At 34.3% G+C, this 19,902-nt stretch overlaps 2 protein-coding genes across 2 annotated transcripts; both read right to left on the bottom strand.

Moving 5' to 3' along the window:
* Window positions 1-1,804: 1,804 nt before the first annotated feature.
* On the bottom strand, window positions 1,805-13,494 carry Sce (E3 ubiquitin-protein ligase Sce). Its single transcript, XM_090104981.1, has 4 exons — window positions 12,489-13,494; window positions 12,066-12,238; window positions 3,075-3,247; window positions 1,805-2,306 (listed from the first exon to the last, which is right to left on the bottom strand). The coding sequence occupies exons 1-4, from the start codon at window positions 13,241-13,243 to the stop codon at window positions 2,262-2,264; spliced, it is 1,146 nt and encodes a 381-aa protein (XP_089961107.1). The 5' UTR covers window positions 13,244-13,494; the 3' UTR covers window positions 1,805-2,261.
* A 56-nt stretch (window positions 13,495-13,550) lies between these two features.
* On the bottom strand, window positions 13,551-15,331 carry LOC149906809 (uncharacterized). Its single transcript, XM_090104945.1, has 2 exons — window positions 15,083-15,331; window positions 13,551-14,904 (listed from the first exon to the last, which is right to left on the bottom strand). The coding sequence occupies exons 1-2, from the start codon at window positions 15,098-15,100 to the stop codon at window positions 13,717-13,719; spliced, it is 1,206 nt and encodes a 401-aa protein (XP_089961071.1). The 5' UTR covers window positions 15,101-15,331; the 3' UTR covers window positions 13,551-13,716.
* Window positions 15,332-19,902: the final 4,571 nt, after the last annotated feature.

The raw sequence follows: 19,902 nt of genomic DNA, 5'->3' as shown, positions 1-19,902 counted from the left end.
GCTGTGTAGTGTGTACACCAGCAGATTCTCATTTATTGATTAAGCTATAAAGATATTTATTTACATAAGTCATGCATGCTTATTAAAGATATTTATTTACATAAGTCATAATATAAGATTGGTCCAAGTATATAGTCGTGTGCCCAATGCACACAACTTAATATTTATCGATTAACAAAGTACCTTTGTACTTTTCCAAGTTCTATTGTTTTATAATTTATAGTTCCCATGAATGATACATTTATCGAGGTCACGACTGTTTTTTTCACCTGGCGTGATGTAATGCCTCAAAATGTAACATAACATAGGCACAAAGATTTGTAAACTATCTTTAATTGTACAGGTAGCCCGTACTTAATAATTCCATTTGTAAACTGCGCATGCGCGTTTTGCTTTTATGGATATAGAATTAGGAAATGAAATGTGAGTGAATAACAGTGCTATAATGTCTATGTGAATTGCGATTAGAACGCAGAAATATTATCGAGATTTTGTCACCGTGAACTTTATAATTAGGTAACTATTTTGGTTGAACCTGAGTTAACCTCAATTGTTTGAATCTCAGACCAAAATTCGATCAGTGGTCTGAGTTGACCGTCTCGAGATTTGAATTGTGAAAAAAGTGTACAAAATATACAAGGTAAAGTGTAAAACAAAATATGGTACATTTCAAGTGATTAATAAATAATAATAATGAATGAAGTTATTAAAATATGAGTCATATTATAGCTGTTCATAAAATCGATATTTCACGGTGAACAAATGATATTAAAATGGATAAATGTTTTGCCGCCTGCGGCTGTGATGATCTCGAAGGAATAACAAATTCGGACCTAGATCGGTTCACGGATAACATTGAGAATGTGTTAAATGATGAGAAAGGGAGAAGACTGTTTAGAAACTTCATGATAACATGTAAAATGAAGCACGGACGGCGAGCTTTAGATTTATGGGAACATAATGAAAGACTTTTAAATTATTCCGAAGACGCTGAGAGTGCATCTTTTCGCAGTTACCTACGTGATGTAGAACGATTATTGGAGGAAACTGAAAACGTAGAAGAGTTAGATTTTGCTACCATAGAAAGGTTGGCCAGTGCGCGCGATGCGGAAAACAAAGAAGAAATAGTGGAAGCACTGAAAACTATTAAACTTGAATCAACCAAAGCACTTAGAAGGGAATACAATGCATTTAGACATCGTTTTATATCTCCTAAATATTAAGTAAACCATTTTGTACCTGGAGCACATTTGAATTTCGCGCCACGCGCCTAATATAATGCTTCAATTTTTCAGTAAAGCTTGAAATTTTAAGCATTTTAATAAATGTTACTGGGTTTGTAGTGTTAAGATATTTATTGTTTCGTGATATGTGCAGAGTCACAAATACCTATATTTATACATTTGACAATGCTTTTATCTGTTTATACAAGTACAAACGTCCAATAAATGCAAGGAATAAATTATTTGTATATTTGTTTTTGTTCTAATGAGCCCATTTAAAAAATTATAAAGAATTTATATATCAATATAATATAATCTATGTCCTTTCTATTCTAGAGATTCCATTCTATTCTAGAGATATTTTAAATATCTCTATACCAAATTTCATGCAAATTATTGGTTCAGTAGTTAAGGCGTGAATGAGTAACAGATAGACAGACAGAGTTACTTTCGCATTTATAATATTAGTATGGATTGCCTGGGTAATATAATAAATATCATATCATACGTTTGATATATTATCTTCTTTAGTGTAGGTGTATGCTTCATTGAAATACTGAATGATTAAAAACAAACAAAAAAAAAATTGAATTCCATTTAATTGCACATTAATGTACATTTATTATGTATAATGAATAAAATTATTACATTAGAGTAAAAGTATGTTCAATGATGAAACATTAATACAGCTTAAAATAATTATTATAAATCATATTTAAAAAAAATGAATTTCATTATTTACATACAGACTATTTGAATAAGAATCATTTGACAATTGAAAACTTAAAATGAGATAATAAAAATTTAAAGTATTTTATTGAGAAAATTCATTATCTAATTAAAATTTATATCAGCATAAATTCATAAAATAAAAATAACATTAAATTGAATTTATAAAATAAAAATTCCATTAATTATACTTATTCCTATGATATACATTATCACATAGAGTCCATGTCTCGCATAAAACTTATGATATATTTTATATTCTTAACTATTGTATCACTTTAGCTGCAACTTGCAACTAACAAGTTACTCCTAGGTTTTCTTCCAGGAGTAATACATTTCCAGGGGCTTATTTACCTGTAATGGAAATAATAGTAAATAATGAGGTACATAATATAAATAACTAGCAAACCCGGCGAACTCCGTTTTGCCACCAGAGACACCTTTTCTTTGCTATAAACCTCACGAGCCTGAGACCTTTCCAACTAATGCAAAACCGTGGAAATCGGTTCGTGCGTTCTGGAGTTATAACGTCAGGAAGGAAAACCCGATTTATTTTTATAAATACATAATTAAATAGCCATGATCTTTCAATTATTAATGAGTCTTTAAATCTCAGTTTTATTAATGAGTCTTTAAATCTCAGTCTTATAAATTTCAGTTGATTTCTATCTTGAAGTTAGATCGCTATGTAGCGATAAGGCCATTAGTATAAATTATTTTATTTTCTCTCTGTATCCTGTGCTGTATCTCTATTTCTTTTGTGTGTGCAATAAAGAACTAAATAAATAAAAATAAGTTGGTGGTGTTGCAAAACTGTTTGGTTCAGAAACTATGTACTTATAATCAAGATTACTAATTTTCTGTTTCTTTAGCAAAAAGTTATATGTTTGATGTGCTGTGTGCACTGTGAAAATGATGGAATAGTGAAGCTTTTTAATAAGTGTTGCATATAAACATTTATTAAAATTTGTTATGGTGACAATCCATCTCAATAGAAACTTATAATTCTTCAACATTTGAGAAAGTTACAAAAATCTACTCTATAATTTAATATCTCGAATAAATAAACAAACATAACATCTTAGTTTGCACAAATAAAATACATTACATTACATTATATACCTTCCAATATTTATCATTGATCTGTCTCAACGTCTGCGAGCCAGCGAGTGGCACAAACTGTCCAGGTGACGGCGCCACATAGATGCAGAAATTGAGCAGCCGGTAAGCTTCTGGAAGCTCTGCGTCCAGGTCCAGAGTCAGACGCATGGCTAGGTACTTGCTGAGATGATCCACTGTAATAATATATTAGAATTTTAAAAATGTGAGTGTGAAAGTTATTTATGTATGAATGTTACTCTTTCAATTGGACACCAATGAACAATTTTATCATATAAATAGAGGGTGTGGGGTGTCTCTTAGATACATAAAACCGAAAGAGTAGAATAAATTTGATTGTCCTGGAGTGTTCAGGCAAGGCCATAACAAGTGGCCAGGCTTCCCTACGTTCCAAGATGGAACACATGGGTTCGAATCCCGCTTCGTGATCGAATTTGTAGTGTGAAATGTATATTAATACTAGCGACCCGCCCCGGCTTCGCACGGGTGCAATGGCGGCCGGCCGGTACCGCCGCAAACGCTACAATACGACCAACGTCATCTTTGACGCCTCGGTCGAATCGTTAACACGGTCGTTGTATAAGCTCCGTATTTAATAATTATTTAGTGTTCTAAAAGTTTGTTTAAACAAGTTTTCTCTATAACATTTTTCTAAAATAAACTTTTTGTGTACGAACAATAACAGTGGAACAAGTAATTAATGTGATTTCAATCAATTTTGTGAGTAAAGTAATTCTTTCGCAAATAATAAAGTGTCGGGTAGTGTCCTGCGGCAGCATCTCCGTGCAAGCGATTACCGCACGTAAGTCCTGCGAGCGACCGGGTGATATCTCCGTGCGGCCGCTTGCCGTGCGCTACGAGTCGACGCGCGGCAAAGATAAGCTTCTGCAGAACTGACACGGAAGTATATTATAAAAAAATTGCGCTGTTACAGTTTACATATTATTAAGTTAATATGAAGTGCTCCGGTTGCCTTAAATCTTTTAAAGATAACAACTTCGTCAAATGTTCGTCTGCAGTCTGTGGAAAAAAATTTTGTCCATTATGTATTGACGTGAGTGGATTATCCGCAGAACAGAAAAACATATGGGAGTGTCCTAACTGCTCCTCGTCTCAAAAGAGAGGGGGTGATAATAGCAATACCCCGGTGAGGTGCAGCGGCGATTCTCATTTTATTACGATGCGTAAAAAAGATACGACCGCTGCGACAGTGACGGGTGAAGACGTAAAGGAACTCACTACCGAAATTCGTCGTCTGACCCAGGAACTTTCCTCCGTCAAGCTGAAATTAGAAGACGCCACTCAATCGTTAATAATTTGTAACGAGCGCCTAGACAGACTTGAGGAAAAGGTTAATACAAGCGAATCGCGTATCAAACTATTGGAAAGTAACTCTAGGCAGATTGATGACCTGAAAGTCACTATATCCAATCTTCAATGCGAATTAAACTTACAAGCACAACAATATCTACGTAATGAAATTGAAATAGCCGGTATTCCGGAGACCTCTCACGAAAACCTTCAGCATATTACATTATTAGCGGCTCGAAAAGTCGGCGTGGAACTAAGCGATGCAGACATCGACTGGGCAATGCGAGTGGGTCCCCGTATTTCGAAGGAGAAGGGCCCTAACAATACCAATAAGCTGTCCCGCCCCGTTGTTGTTCGATTTCTTCGACGTTCGAAGCGTGACGAGATATTGAAAGCCGCAAAATCAAGGAAAAACATTAGCAGTGCAGATTTTAATTTACCCGGAGATGCTTGTAAGATTTATATAAATGAAAGATTAACCAAAGATAATCGAATTTTATTTCGTGAAGCTCGAAGTCTGTATAAGAACTTCGGTTATGCATTCTGTTGGTGCAGTAACGGAAATGTTTATGTTAGACAACGCGAAGGAAAAAGCGCAATTCATATCCGGTCACGAGAAGTTCTTGCCAATATTTTTAACACAGACAAACACGTCCCCAGTCAGTCGTAGTAATAAAATTATTGATTTGTTATCTTTTAATTGTAAAAGTCTTAATTATTGTTCGATTAGTCTAATAAGAAACCTATTTGTCTTATATCTTCATCGAATTATGTTAACTGTGTATAACTTCGTATTATTTCACATAACTATGTATATATTACATTCTATAATTTATTTATATATGTATTTATTTTATTGTACTTATTATAAACATAAAATATTATATAATTTCACATTAATTTATGTTAAAGAAATTTATAAAATATTATTAATGCACTTTAGCACATACACAGATTTGCTACAATATTATCACCAGGCGAGAAAAAATATTTATCACATTTTAAAAAATTATTTTCACTTGTGTTCCCAATACATAAAAATACTCAAATGGATCTTAACAATTATTTTTAATGGCTGCGAATAACATTGCAACAGACTTAGATTCGTATAAAATAAAATGTAACACTGTTTCTAACCTTGAATCATGCAGAACTTATCTTACAAGTGAATATAATTTAAAAATTTTTTCTTTAAATATTCGTAGCATAAATAAAAACTTCGATAGTTTAATTGTAGCATTAAAACGTTTAAATATAGTGTATGATGTTATTATACTCACAGAATGTTGGCTCAATGATCTATTGCAAATTCCTATACTACCTAATTACACTGCATATAAAACCAGCAAGTTCATTAACCAAAACGGTGGAGTTGTGGCTTATGTCCGGAGTGCCCTGAGCGTTTCAGTGTCGGAACCTTTAATCGACGATGCAAATTGTTTGCAGCTTGTGCTGGATGAAAAAACCTGCATATTAGGGATTTATCGCTCCCCGTCCTTCAGAAATCCTTCAATATTTCTTGGTTCTTTGCATATGCACCTTACAACACTAAATTTTCAATATTTGGTTTTGGCGGGTGATATCAACATCGACATTTTGCCACAGTCTGCAAACTCCTGGTGGCATGATTATTTATGTATCTTGGCAGAATTTGGTCTTGTTCCCGCGATTACACAGCCTACTAGAGAAGGGGCGTGTCTCGACCATATTTTTGTCAAAACGAACAAAGCTGTTCTAGGATTAGTTTGTGGAACTGATATAACAGATCACGATACTGTCATGGTTGGCATGAGACTCGGGAAGATAAAAACTCAAACACCAAAAATGTTTATGTTTAAAAGAAATATAGATCTCATCAAAAACGACCTAAAAACAGTAAATTGGTCAGAGGTTATGGCTATAAAGGATATACATATTTTGGTTGAGACATTTACAGAAACACTACTAACAATAATTCATAAACATACCCAAAAAATTTATTGTTCTAGGTCAAAATATATCTTAAAGCCGTGGATAACTCCTGGTCTTTTACGTTGCATCCGTCACAGAGATCGTCTTCACACTCGAGTTAAACGAAACTCTCTTGATACAGTTTTACTCCACGTCTACCACCGTTATCGTAATTTTACTAATAATCTGTTGAAAAAGCTGAAACGCGAGTATGAAGCCAATATCCTAAGATCTAGTGTAGGAAACCCCAAAAAGCTCTGGAATGCAGTTAAAAATATTTGTTACATAGATAACCACAAAAATAAACCTTTAGATCTTTTAAATATCAATAAAAATGGAACTACTGAATCTCTTAATATATGTAACGAACATTTTACCTCTGTCGGCGAATCATATGCTACTCATATTTTAAATAACTTACAAATAACTCAAGATACATTAGCGTCAAGTATTAAATCGAACAATATCCCAGATAAATCATTCTTTTTGAGTCCAACAGATACATTTGAAGTTGAAAACTTTATTTTACAATTACGCAATGAAAAATCACCTGGCATTGATGGCCTTAATAATTCATTAATTAAGCAGATTCGAGAAGAAATCTTATGTCCTTTAACGTCAATTTATAATCGAAGTCTATCACTCGGTATTTTCCCTAATAGCTGGAAGGTTGCTGCAGTTTGCCCAATTTATAAATCAGGAACTCGTGACAATCCCAATAACTATAGGCCGATATCACTGTTAGGCGTTTTTTCTAAAATTCTTGAGAAAATTGTTAACTCTCGACTTACCAAGTTTCTAGAGTCCAATAATCTTCTATCATCGCGTCAGTTCGGTTTCAGATGTCAAAAAAGTACGTCAGATGCTGTAAGCCTATTAACATCTATAGTATCTTCACATTTGGACAACAAAAACGCATGTCTCAGTGTTTTTCTAGACCTTGCGAAGGCCTTCGACACTGTTTCTATCCCACTGCTGCTTAGAAAACTTCATAATAAGGGTGTTAGGGGTCATGCATTGCTATGGTTTGAAACTTATCTCAGAGGGAGACTTCAATGTGTAAAGATTGGAGAGAGTGTTAGTGCCACGAAAGAAGTTAATTACGGTGTTCCACAGGGCAGCATCCTGGGTCCGACTCTCTTCATTCTTTACATGGATGATATTCACAACCTCCCCCTTAGCGGTGCTGATATTCTTTGTTATGCGGATGACACTGCTATCACTTTTCACGGTGGCAGTTGGGATGAGGCAGTGTTAGCTGCAAGGCAGGGAATGATACAGGTAAATTCTTGGCTCGAACGTAACTTATTGACCCTGAATGTAGACAAGACGAATTTTATCTGCTTTCATAAGACTGCTGCGTCCGCCCCTTCCCTGATAGAATTAATTAATGTATCTCCTGACGATTGTGCACCTCAATATATTAAAAGAGTTGAAGTTGCCAAGTATTTAGGAGTTTTGGTGGATCAAAATCTGAGTTTTAAGAATCACATAAATCTTCTGTCTGATCGCGTGCGTAAAATCATTTTTATTATGAAGCAACTCCGCCGATCTGCCGACGTCAAATTACTTAAAACTATATACTTCGCGCTATGTCAATCACTAATTACTTACTGCATTGGTTCGTGGGGAGGTGCCGCTAAGTCAAACCTAATTCGTATTGAGAGGGCTCAACGAGCGGTACTTAAAACTATGCTGCAAAAACCTTTTAGATACCCTACCTTTAACCTTTATAAAGACGCTAGTGTTCTTACAGTTCGCCAACTTTTCATCCTTGATAAAATTATATCTACGCACAAATGGGTGATTACCTCTCCCAATTACAAGGATTACGTGAGAAAGCGTATTTACAAAATACCAAATGTTCGTGTAAATACTTCTTTTGCTAAGCGTTTCAATCCTTTTGCTGGTATATTTATTTATAATAAAATTTGCTCCAATTGTAATATTAAAAACTGTTCTTCTAAAAAAGCAAAGATCATCGTAACTAACTTCCTTAATTCTCTAAACTACGTATCAACAGAAAATCTTCTTGCATCATTATTTTAATTTTGTGTATAATCGGCACTTATATCATTTCATAATTATTATATTTATTGTTATATGTATATATATTTATTATATACATATATATATTTTATTTATTTCATAATATATATATATTATACTAATTTTATTATTTAGTACCTTTAGTTTTATTATCCTGTAGCTTTAAAGTCATGGAATGCTTTTGAACGTGTTGTTAATTATACCGAGGACACTCAATTTTTTGTAAAATCGTCTCAGTGCCCACGATACAGGCTTGCCTAGTGTGGGTACTATTGGTAAACCTTTATTATAAACCTAGATAAAGCCAAATGTATGTAAAACGCGCAACATAAATACAATTGTAACTGTGTAAAACATATGGTTTTTAAATAAATATATTTTTCATTATTATTTTTCAACGTAACTTGGCGGGCCTGAACATAGCCTCTACGAACTTTTGCGCATGTACACTCGTAAAAAAAAGTGTTATAGGCATTTATTTCTTTTAAACTGAAATTCGAATAAAAATTTCCTTATACAGAGACCAAGTACAAATAAAATAAATATCAAAACGCTATGAGACATAAAGCAATAAAAATAACCTAATGAATTCAGGATTCACTCAGCAACTCTTAAAAAAACTTTGTCAACATTTTTTACGCCTTCTTCTTTTTCTTTTTTAAAATACTGCGTTAAATCGAATATTATTTTTCTCGCCTGGCGATTTAAAACCATATTATGCTTTGGTGGCATCTTTGTTCCCGAATAATACAAAATTCCAAGTAGAATATTCCAAATTATCACTAAAACAAACTTAAACACGAACAAATTTAAACTTAACACTCAACAATATAATAATAACAAATAATAACGATCAACTCAACGAAAACTTTTGTAACCGCCTGTACTCAAGACAGAGATAGCGACACGAACACGACACCAATGTTAACGTGTGACTGAGATACATAATTGCGTACCGAGAATTGCCGAATATGCACGAAGTTATACGACGTAAACAAAAAGCGATGTCTACTATGCGTGTCTGAGGATATTGATTAATCGATTTTTTTTTCAAATCGATTGAAATTGAATTGTGAAATATATTTATATTTAATTTTATAATAGGTTTCAAATATTCTCAATCAGTCCTTATTGTAGTGGTCGTTTATAAATAAATGATATTTAACTAAATCATGTCTTACAACCATGAAAATAAAATGTTATTAGTTTTTTTTTTGCTATTAAACTCGAAATCTCTTTTACTAACGACAAAATTCAATAAGTTTGTAAAGCTATTTCGTTCAGTATCTCATATAAACAAAAATCAATAAATTTCAAATCGATAAAAATCGATTGCGATATTCGTTCGAATAAAGGGATGATTGTGTTTACATAGAGTCAATCCCTAGCCTAGATCTCCGCCCCGCGCACGCCGCCTCATGCCACCATTTCGTTCCTAAAAAACGTTCGTGCGCAGCCTTCTGCGCGAAGTTCAGGCCCGCCAAGTTACGTTGGCCGTAGTGTACGTCCCGCAATTTTTAAATCTGTAATATCTTCGAAAATATTCACCTAAATCATACGGTGTAAAGGGACATATAGAACTATATTAAATGAACAATGTATTCAAGGTATTTAATTAGTTAAGGATTAATGCTGTATTGGTTAAAATCGCTTCGAAAATTAACCATTATTTGTCGTAAAAATTAAATGACAAAAAAAGTTATTGTGGGTTATCCATAAGAGATAGACATATACCATCGCGGACTTTTCTGTAGACTTTTTCAATGTGTACAATACTTAGTACATTATTTTGATAAAACTCGTAGGGTTCAGCCTGCGTTTGCAATGTAAGGGGAAAAAATGTAATTATTTACGACATCACATTAGAAACCTCAAAAATAACAGTACTTTTCCACTATTTAATGGATGTTATTATACATATAAAGAATGGGCTAGAATCAATGCTACAAAAATTAAATTCTGCAAGCATAAAAGTCGGCCTACACATGAACGCATCTAAAACTAAAATTATGTCAAATAGTCAAAAGAAAACAATTAGAATAGAGGAAAACCCAATAGACTATGTAAATGAATATGTTTACCTTGGAAAGTTGGTTTCTTTTGATACAAAAAGCAACGAAAACGAAGTAGACAGAAGAATCAGTACAGCCTGGAAAAAATACTGGGCCCAAAAAGAAATTCTAAAAGGTAATTATAGCCTTAAAATAAAAAAAGACAATAATGGATTCCTGTATTCTTCCAAGCCTTACTTATGCAAGCCAAACATGGGTCTTCACAGAACAAGTAAAGAACAAAATTTCATCATGCCAACATGCTATGGAACGAAGTATACTGAAACTAAGAAGAATAGAAAAACAAAGGAACGTGGACATTCGCAAGAAAACCAAACTAACAGACGCACTTAATTTCAGTTTAAAACAAAAGTGGAAATGGGCAGGACACCTCTCCAGATATAAAGATGACAGGTGGACATACCATACCACTAAATGGCAGGGCCCAATCGGCAAAAGGAAAGTGGGAAGGCAGAAGAAGAGGTGGGTGGACGACATAGAGAAAATAGCAGGAAAAAACTGGATGCGTATGTCCCAAGATAGGGATCTTTGGTACAAGATGGAGGAGGCTTTTACCCATAAGGGGCCACCTAACAAGGAATAGATTAATAAAAATAAAAATAAAAAATATATACTTATTTAAATAATTATAAAAGGAAAAAAAAAAAAATAACTGAAATGTAATATGTATGATTATGTATTTACTAATAATTGTAAGGTGGAAATAAATAAAGCTTATTATTATTATACATATAAACCTTCCTCTTGAATCACTCTATCTATTAAAACCGCATCAAAATCCGTTGCGTAGTTTCAAAGATTTAAGCGAACAAAAGGAAATAGGGACATAGAAAGCGACTTTGTTTTATACTATGTAGTGATAAATAAAGACCACAGTCTACAGTCAGTATCGAGTCATTCCAGTGTTTTATTAACCACCAACAACCTGGCAGGGTAGCCAGGTGAATTGAACCGATTTTTATGATTTTTAACACTCCTGTAAGTTATGTAACATAGTATAACACTACATTTATTCACTGGTATTTAACCAAAGTGTCTTTAGAATATAATAAGTATTATTTTGCTTTGCTAGAGTTTATTTCCATTATACCATGATAGCTGTTGACCTTAGAAACTGTTATCCTTTTAAAGATAGTAAACAATAGGATATTTAGTGAATAAGTTAGTTTGATCTCTTATCTGAATCGTAATTAATATGACTCCATTGTGCATTTAACAAGTTTTTTAATTACTGTATCCTATCCTACTAATATTATAAATGCAAAAGTTTGTGAGGATGTGTGTGTTTGTGTTTGTTACTCTTTCACGCATATACTACTGAACCGATTACAATGAAATTTAGCACACATACAGAGGGTAACTTGGATTAACACATAGGAAAGTTTTTATGCCGGAAATCAAACGGGAACGGACACTATGCAGGTTTTTCTTTGAAAACGCGGGTTGAAAGCTAGTTTTATTATAAAAGAAAATATGTTACTGCTTGATCTCTTATTAAATACAACAGCTATTAACAAAATTGTACATGTTGTTAACATTTAACAGATTATTTCTATTGTAGTATTTTTTTCATTAACAATCATGTAAATTCAAGCGATCACTATGTACTCACCAGAGGCATTAGCGGTAGTCTTCAAGTATCTGACAGAGCTGTCCCTCAGGGCCCTCATGAGCTGGTTGTCCCCTGTCATCTCAGTGGGGTGCGGCTTGAACACCAGCTCTATTTCATTAGGATTCAGTACCTCCCCTTCGCCTTCTGTATCCATTGAGTTCTCGCCTTCAGTTCTAGAATAAAATAATGTTATGGAAATTAAAAAACCTCTCAATTTTGATTTTATTTATTAAACAACTAACCAGTTTTTAACATAGTCTGTGAACTGAAGGTAAAAAAATTACTACATCTAACTGGACTTTAATTTGAATTTAATTGCTTTTACAGTGTTATTAACTAAAATAATTAACTACTACCAGTTCTAACTTTCTAACTATAGTGCAAATATAGTAAAAATACAAGCAAGTGGAAATAGTTACAAACCTGCCATCACTAGATTCACTTTCCTCGCTTCGTTCCGAAGTCAAAATTGACTTTGCCCGCTTAGTTGTGCTTGTGTTTTTTGACACAGAACTGATATTGGATGGCACAGGTGATGGTGTGCTCCTTACAGACGCGGGGTTTGAAGTCGACTGCCCAGGAGGAGTCGGGTTCCCAGTAGATGCTGAGCCCTCCCTGTTGTTTGATGTGCTACTGCCATTTTGAGCAGCATCAGCATTGCCATTTGAATTTGATGCGTTGCTATTATTATTACTATTCTCCTCTTGATTCTTTCTTGACCTTTGAGGCCTATTCTGCGATTGCAATTTTATGCCCTCAGTAATAGAATTTACCAAGGAGGCTTGTGAGTGAGACATGTTTATTTTCGCAAGCACACGCTCCTGGTGCGCCTCATATTCATCTCTGCTTGGATAAATTTTAGATATGAGCAGATCGAAGTTTGGATCTGGTCTAAGGGAACGCTTCGATACCAATTTCTTTCGACAAGTCGGACATTCTTTATTGCCAGACCGCAGGGCGGTTATGATACAATCAGAACAAAACCTGTGAAGACATTCTTTTGTCGTCATCGTCTTTTTCAGCATATCCAAACAAATTGGACACATCAATTCGCTATGCAAACTTCGCGGGGATACTGCGATCTCTGTTGCGTCCGTGATAACTTCCTGAGGCGTTCGGTGCAGTTCGTAAAGGGAAAGTTCCCATGTTTTGTTCTGTGAGGGCTCCGTTGAAGACATTTCTACCCCTTATTTGTGTCAATAAACATTAAAAACAATGATTCAAAATATTGATTGATATGACAACTCAGGCAAATACCGCTTCCGCCATTTTATTTTGTTGAGCTTTGATGAATGTCAAATAAATGTCATCAGAGAACAGTCAAAGTATATAGTTATAAATACAATTTCATGATGACAAGGTACAAGGTTTTTCGATAAAGAAGTATTGCCATAACTAAGAAAAATATTTTTGTCTCGGGGGCTGCGAACTTTTACCACCTAAAAGTGAAAGCCACGTGAAAGCAAACAAAATTAAGGTCCTAAGATTTTCCTAAGTACAACGACAACGATGGCTTATTGAATGTATTTGTTTATTCATTAAATTATTACAAGAGGGATTGTTGGGGGTGAAAAAATGTAAGAAATATTGATTAAAAGTAATTTATTTTAGCACCATTATAATGCATGATGATCATGTATTTTAAATTGTTTTACTTCCCAGTATTTATTGCGTATACAGGACTGGATCCTTGTTGAACAGGGACTAAAATTTGATTACTGCTCTGATTGGGTTGATTTTGAGGCATTAGGTAAACACTTCCTTGATTACCCTGCTGTGACGGTTGTGCGATCAGAATCGTTCGTCCATTTTGCTGTGGTTGGTTTGACTGTTGTGGCACAAGGATTGTTTGTTGATTTGGCTGTATCTGCTGAGAAGGTTGCTGAACAAGAATTGTCTGACCATTGGGTTGAACTTGTTGCATATAAACCGTTTGCGGTTGTGATTGTTGGCCCTGAATGATTTCAGGACGGTTTGGCTGTTGTCCAACTACAATCTGTTGTTGACCTGACTGTTGAGGGACCAACACTGTCTGCTGGTTTGGTTGCTGTGCCACTAGAACAGTCTGTTGATTAGGTTGAGATGGTTGTTGTACTAGCACTTGATTCGGCTGTTGTTGGATAAGCACTTGCTGACCGTTGGGCTGAGTTGTCAGGATCATGGTTGGCTGAGAAGATGGCCGTTGAATTAAGATTTGTTGCGGTTGGTTCGGTTGTGATACAATAAACGTTTGTTGTTGAGCTGGACGGTTGACTAAGATTGGCTGTCCAGACTGGCTTACATACTGAATGGGCTGCTGGTTCGGCTGATTGACGTATATCGGTTGTTGATTTTGCTGATTAACATATGAAGGCTGTTGATTTTGCTGGTTAACATATGAAGGTTGTTGATTTTGCTGGCTTACGTAGACTTGTTGTTGCTGGTTAGGTTGGTTCCCGTAAGACGGTTGTTGAGACGGCTGACTTACGTAAGTTTGTTGGCTAGGTTGGTTGATAAAAGCTTGTTGTTGAGGTTGGTTACCCTGGTTCTGGCTTTGTTGTTGTCCATTCTGTTGGCTTGGCTGCTGGTTCACAATGACATTTTGCTGTGCAGTGTTTTGACCCTGGTTTGGGTTGTTGTTTCCGTTATCTTGCCCCGCTGGGGTGGGTCCAGTATCAGTGCTTCGCTGTTCTAATAAGGCTGGTCCTTGCCCATTAGACTTGATGCCTTTCTGTGAGTTTTGGAGGTTCTTAAACGTATCAGCTGGGATGAATACTCCGGATACAATGTCCTTGCCTTGTCCATCGATTACAGGTGCGGGTGTAGCTGCTGCTACAAGTAACGCCACAGATACTGCTATCTGTAAGGTGGAAAACAGAAGAGTAAAGCAAAAATTTTTTCAGTAAAAAAGTAATTCTAGGTAATATCGCACTTACGAAGTGGTTAAATTTTAATTTAAGTAGTTCATGAAATGCAGGAGATTCTGCGCTATAAATTTATATTATAAAAGTTAATTAATAATTATGAAAGAATCTTACCAATATTGCTCTAGCCATGTTGTCGTTGTCAAATCACTTTGTGTTATGAAAACTTATCAATAACCACATCAATATATAGTAAATGATTTTGATCATCATGCCATCAGTTAATTGCAAATGGATTTGGTAAACTATCATTATTAATTTATTTTTGTGGTTTCATAGAAACACTCATTTTTTAATTATCTGTCGATTAAGGGTTAGGTATCGTTATCAACTTAAAATATAAGAATATTAGGAAACCCCCCGGGTTTGTAATGGGGATATCATTAGAAATTCTTACTTATTCTTTCTTGAATCTTTATAGTTTAATTTTTAGTCGTCATTAATTAGGAGCATAATTTGCATCCGTGTTATATTTTGTATGTATAATCAAATAGCATAATACTATCTGTATATTTCGGTTACGAAATAAATATGTATAATATGCTAATTTATTGGGAAAATAGCCCTCGTCCATAAAAAAAATCCGTAGTTTCAAATACCTAAATCAAAATCAAGTGTCTTTTTATAATGTCAAAAATTCATACTATTCATACTAATATTATAAATGCGAAAGTAACTCTGTCTGTCTGTCTGTTACTCAATCACGCCTTAACTACTGAACCAATTTGCATGAAATTTGGTATAGAGATATGTATTTTGATACCCGAGAAAGGACATAGGCCACTTTTTATTGCGAAATATGTACAATAATATTATGTAGTAGACAGTAGTTAATAATATCAAATCTTTTTTATTTCTTACTTTTCCGTTTTTGAAGTCGGTTGTTTTTAACGCAGTTATTTTTATTTAATACTTTTTAGTGTATTTTTCAACACGAATCAAACGAGCCCAAACTCGATAAAGTTGAGTCAATATATTACTGAGTTCCTATGGCCACCTTCCGATTCCATCATCAAATCAGCTTCATGTTATGATAATATTTCATCGCTATCAAATTTACATACGTATACAAAATTTCAGCTCAATCGGTTACCGGGAAGTGAATCAAAGTTACTTGCTACATATCAACTTAGTCATCGAATACAGACAAAAATGCTCATAAAATAAAAACTACTAGGCCTATCCGAAAAAAAAAATTATGGGACCAATTCGACACCATCCCGCATCGAACAAAAAAAGAAACACGTAAATCGGTTCAGAAACCTCGGAGTAATCGGTGTACATACATAAAAAAAAAATATACCGGCCGAATTAATAACCGCATAAAATCGCATGGAGAGCTTAATTTTCATTAAAGGCTCTAATCGCACAGAAAGCTAAATTTTCACAAAAAAGCTCTAATCGCACGGAGAGCTAAATTTTCACAAAAAAAACTCTCATCGCACGAAGAGCTTAATTTTCACAAAAAGCTTTAGTCGCAAGGAAAGCTTAATTTTCACAAAAAGCTCTAATCGCACGAAGAGCTTAATTTTCGCTAAAAGCTCTTATCGCACGGAAAGCTTAATTTTCACAAAAAGCTCTAATCGCACGGAGAGCTTAATTTTCATAAAAAGCTCTAATCGCACGGAAAGCTTTATATTCACAAAAAGCTCTATTCGCACGGAAAGCTTAATTTTCACAAAAAAGCTCTAATCGCATGGAGAGCTTAATTTTCACAAAAAGCTCTAATCACACAGAGAGCTTAATTTTCATAAAAAGCTCTAATCGCACGGAAAGCTTAATATTCACTAAAAACTAATCGCATGGAGAGCTTAATTTTCATCAAAGGCTCTAATCGCACGGAGCTTAATTTTCACAAAAAGCTCTAATCGCAAGGAGAGCTTAATTTTCACAAAAAGCTCTAATCGCATGGAGAGCTTAATTTTCACAAAAAGCTCATATAGCACGGAAAGCTTAATTTTCACAAAAAGCTCTAATCGCACGGAGAGCTTAATTTTCACAAAGAGCTCTAATCCCATGGAGAGCTTAATTTTCACAAAAAACTAATCGCACGGAAAGCTTAATTTTCACAAAAAAACTCTAATCGCACGGAGCTTTATTTTCACAAAAAACTCTCTTCGCACGGAGAACTTAATTTTTCTCATTAAGCTCTAATCGCACGGAAAGCTTAATTTTCACAAAAATCTCTAATCGCACGGAGAGCTTAATTTTCACAAAAAGCTCTAATCGCATGGAGAGCTTAATTTTCACAAAAAGCTCTAATCGCATGGAGAGCTTAATTTTCACAAAAAGCTCTAATCGCACGGAGAGCTTAATTTTCACAAAAAGCTCTAAGCGCACGGATAGCTAAATTTTCACAAAAAACTAATCGCACGGAAAGCTTAATTTTCATAAAAAGCTCTAATCGCACGGAGAGCTTAATTTTTCACAAAAAGCTCTAAACGCATGGAGAGCTTAATTTTCACAAAAAGCTCTAATCGCACGGAGAGCTTAATTTTCACAAAAAGCTCTAATGGCATGGAGAGCTTAATTTTCACAAAAATCTCTAATCGCACGGAGAGCTTAATTTTCACAAAAAGCTCTATTCGCACGGAAAGCTAAATTTTCACAAAAAAGCTCTAATCGCACGGAGAGCTTAATTTTCACAAAAAACTAATCGCACGGAGAGCTTAATTTTCACAAAAAGCTCTAATCGCATGGAGAGCTTAATTTTCACAAAAAGCTCTATTCGCACGGAGAGCTTAATTTTCACAAAAAGCTCTATTCGTACGGAAAGCTAAATTTTCACAAAAAAGCTCTAATCGCACGGAGAGCTTAATTTTCACAAAAAGCTCTAATCGCACGGAGGCTTAATTTTCAAAAAAGCTATAATCGCACGGAGAGCTTAATTTTCATTAAAAGCTCTAATCGAATGGAAAGCTTAATTTTCACAAAAAGCTGTAATCGCACGGAGAGCTTAATTTTCACAAAAATCTCTAATCGCACGCAGAGCTTAATTTTCATTAAAGGCTCTTATCGCACGGAGAGCTTAATTTTCACATGAAGCTCTAATCACACGGAGAGCTTAATTTTCATAAAAAGCTCTAATCGCACGGAAAGCTTAATATTCACTAATAAAAATAACTGCGTTAAAAACAACCGACTTCAAAAACGGAAAAGTAAGAAATAAAAAAGATTTGACATTATTATTTACTACATATTATTTATATGTGCTATTTATTAAAAAGGTTTGATGTCGGTGCACGGGCTTAATACTAAGTGCTTATTGTTCGGCACCAACTTCAAACCTATTTAATAAATAGCACATCCATACTAATATTATAAATTTTAGTATGGATGTGCTTTTTTGAGGTGGTGACGTCTCAAATACCTAAATACCTGCATAGTAAGCTTAGATGCGTTGGTGAGAGAAATGGCTCGCACTTCACAAGAGCATCCACATTCATGTTGGATATGCCAAGATACCACACAACCGCTTTTAGAGGCAGTTTTGTATACAACGCAACTAAGTGTTGGAATAACCTTCCGCCATTAGCGAATTCGTCGGGAAGCCTTAGTTGCGTTGTATATAATATGCATTCAATATATATATGTAATATAATTTATCATTATTTATTTATGTAATATAGGTATTGATGTTTATTTCATTAATTTGTAGATTTTAATATTATATAAATAGTAAAAACACTTACTTATTAATTTAAATTTTTCTAGTTTGTTTTATTGTATTTCATTTTATTTTATGTTATTTAACTATATTTTATTATTCGGGACACTTTAGACTTACGCGTCTGTTGTCTGGTTGGGCCCTGAAAACCAGCGCTATGCCGACCGTGGTGCGGCGTAGCATATGCTGAGTGGCCTTACCCTTTAGGTCACCAGTCGCCACACAAATATTTATAATAGATTTTTAGCTCTTAATTTTTTCTTTTTTTTTTATCCCTGTTTATTTTCTATAGTCTTTAAGAGTGCTTTTGTTATTGTTTTTTTATGTGGTGGTGGTACTTTGGTGATCCTAATAAATGTATTTTATTCTTATTCTATTCTTATTCTAAATGCAAAAGTAACTCTGTCTGTCTGTCTGTTACTCAATCACGCCTTAACTACTGAACCAATTTGCATGAAATTTGGTATAGAGATATTTTGAAAGAAATTTAAAGAGAAAGGACATAGGCCACTTTTTATTGCGAAATATGTACCACGGGCGAAGCCGGGGCGGACCGCTAGTTAGGAAATAATAATGAAAAATATTATTACGATAAAAAATTTGCGATTAAAGATTTTTCAACCTCAACGGTGGCACGAGGTTTGATCATAAGTATTCAGAATTCAGATAAAAATACCTGAATCTATGAAAATAATATATCCTGATGTTATTTGTTTAGCAAAAACGTGTTGTAGAAAATTTACAAAATTTCATCCAGATCGAACCAGCCATTCATTAATCCACCGAAACAAACTTTTATTTATTCAAGTCGAATGGTCATTACATATTGCACGCCTCATAAGCGAAGCGTTGAGGTGGGTACTACTGTCACTTCGCGCAAAACATCTGATTTTTCAAACTTAAAATGTCTTTATGTATCATACATTGCACTTGTAAGATAATACATACACACACATATTAAGAAAAAACACTATTTTTAACGTTCATGATATTCTTGATGTCATTTTTGTTATTTAAACTAGTTAAAAAACAGTTTAAAAAAGTTCTGTCTTGGACGTCCGTGTGTCTGTATGTGCGGATCCTTTTTCTTGTTAACACGATAGCGACCGAAATACTTTACTAATCGAGTCTTTTTTTTTCTCTTACGCTTGAGTATGCTCAGGAATAGAACCCTTTCATTTTTCAGGGTCTGATTCGATGTGGTTTAATTGTTATTAAATAAACAAAAATAATGATTAATAAATATTTATTAAAAAAAAATTATGAG

This window comes from Colias eurytheme, chromosome 8 (assembly GCF_061535395.1).
Source record: "Colias eurytheme isolate Ceu_HAF_F1 chromosome 8, ilColEury1 Martin Lab GWU primary, whole genome shotgun sequence".
NCBI lineage: Eukaryota > Metazoa > Arthropoda > Insecta > Lepidoptera > Pieridae > Colias > Colias eurytheme.
Note: the sequence above shows the minus strand (reverse complement) of the source record. Positions and strands in the feature narration are given on the sequence as shown.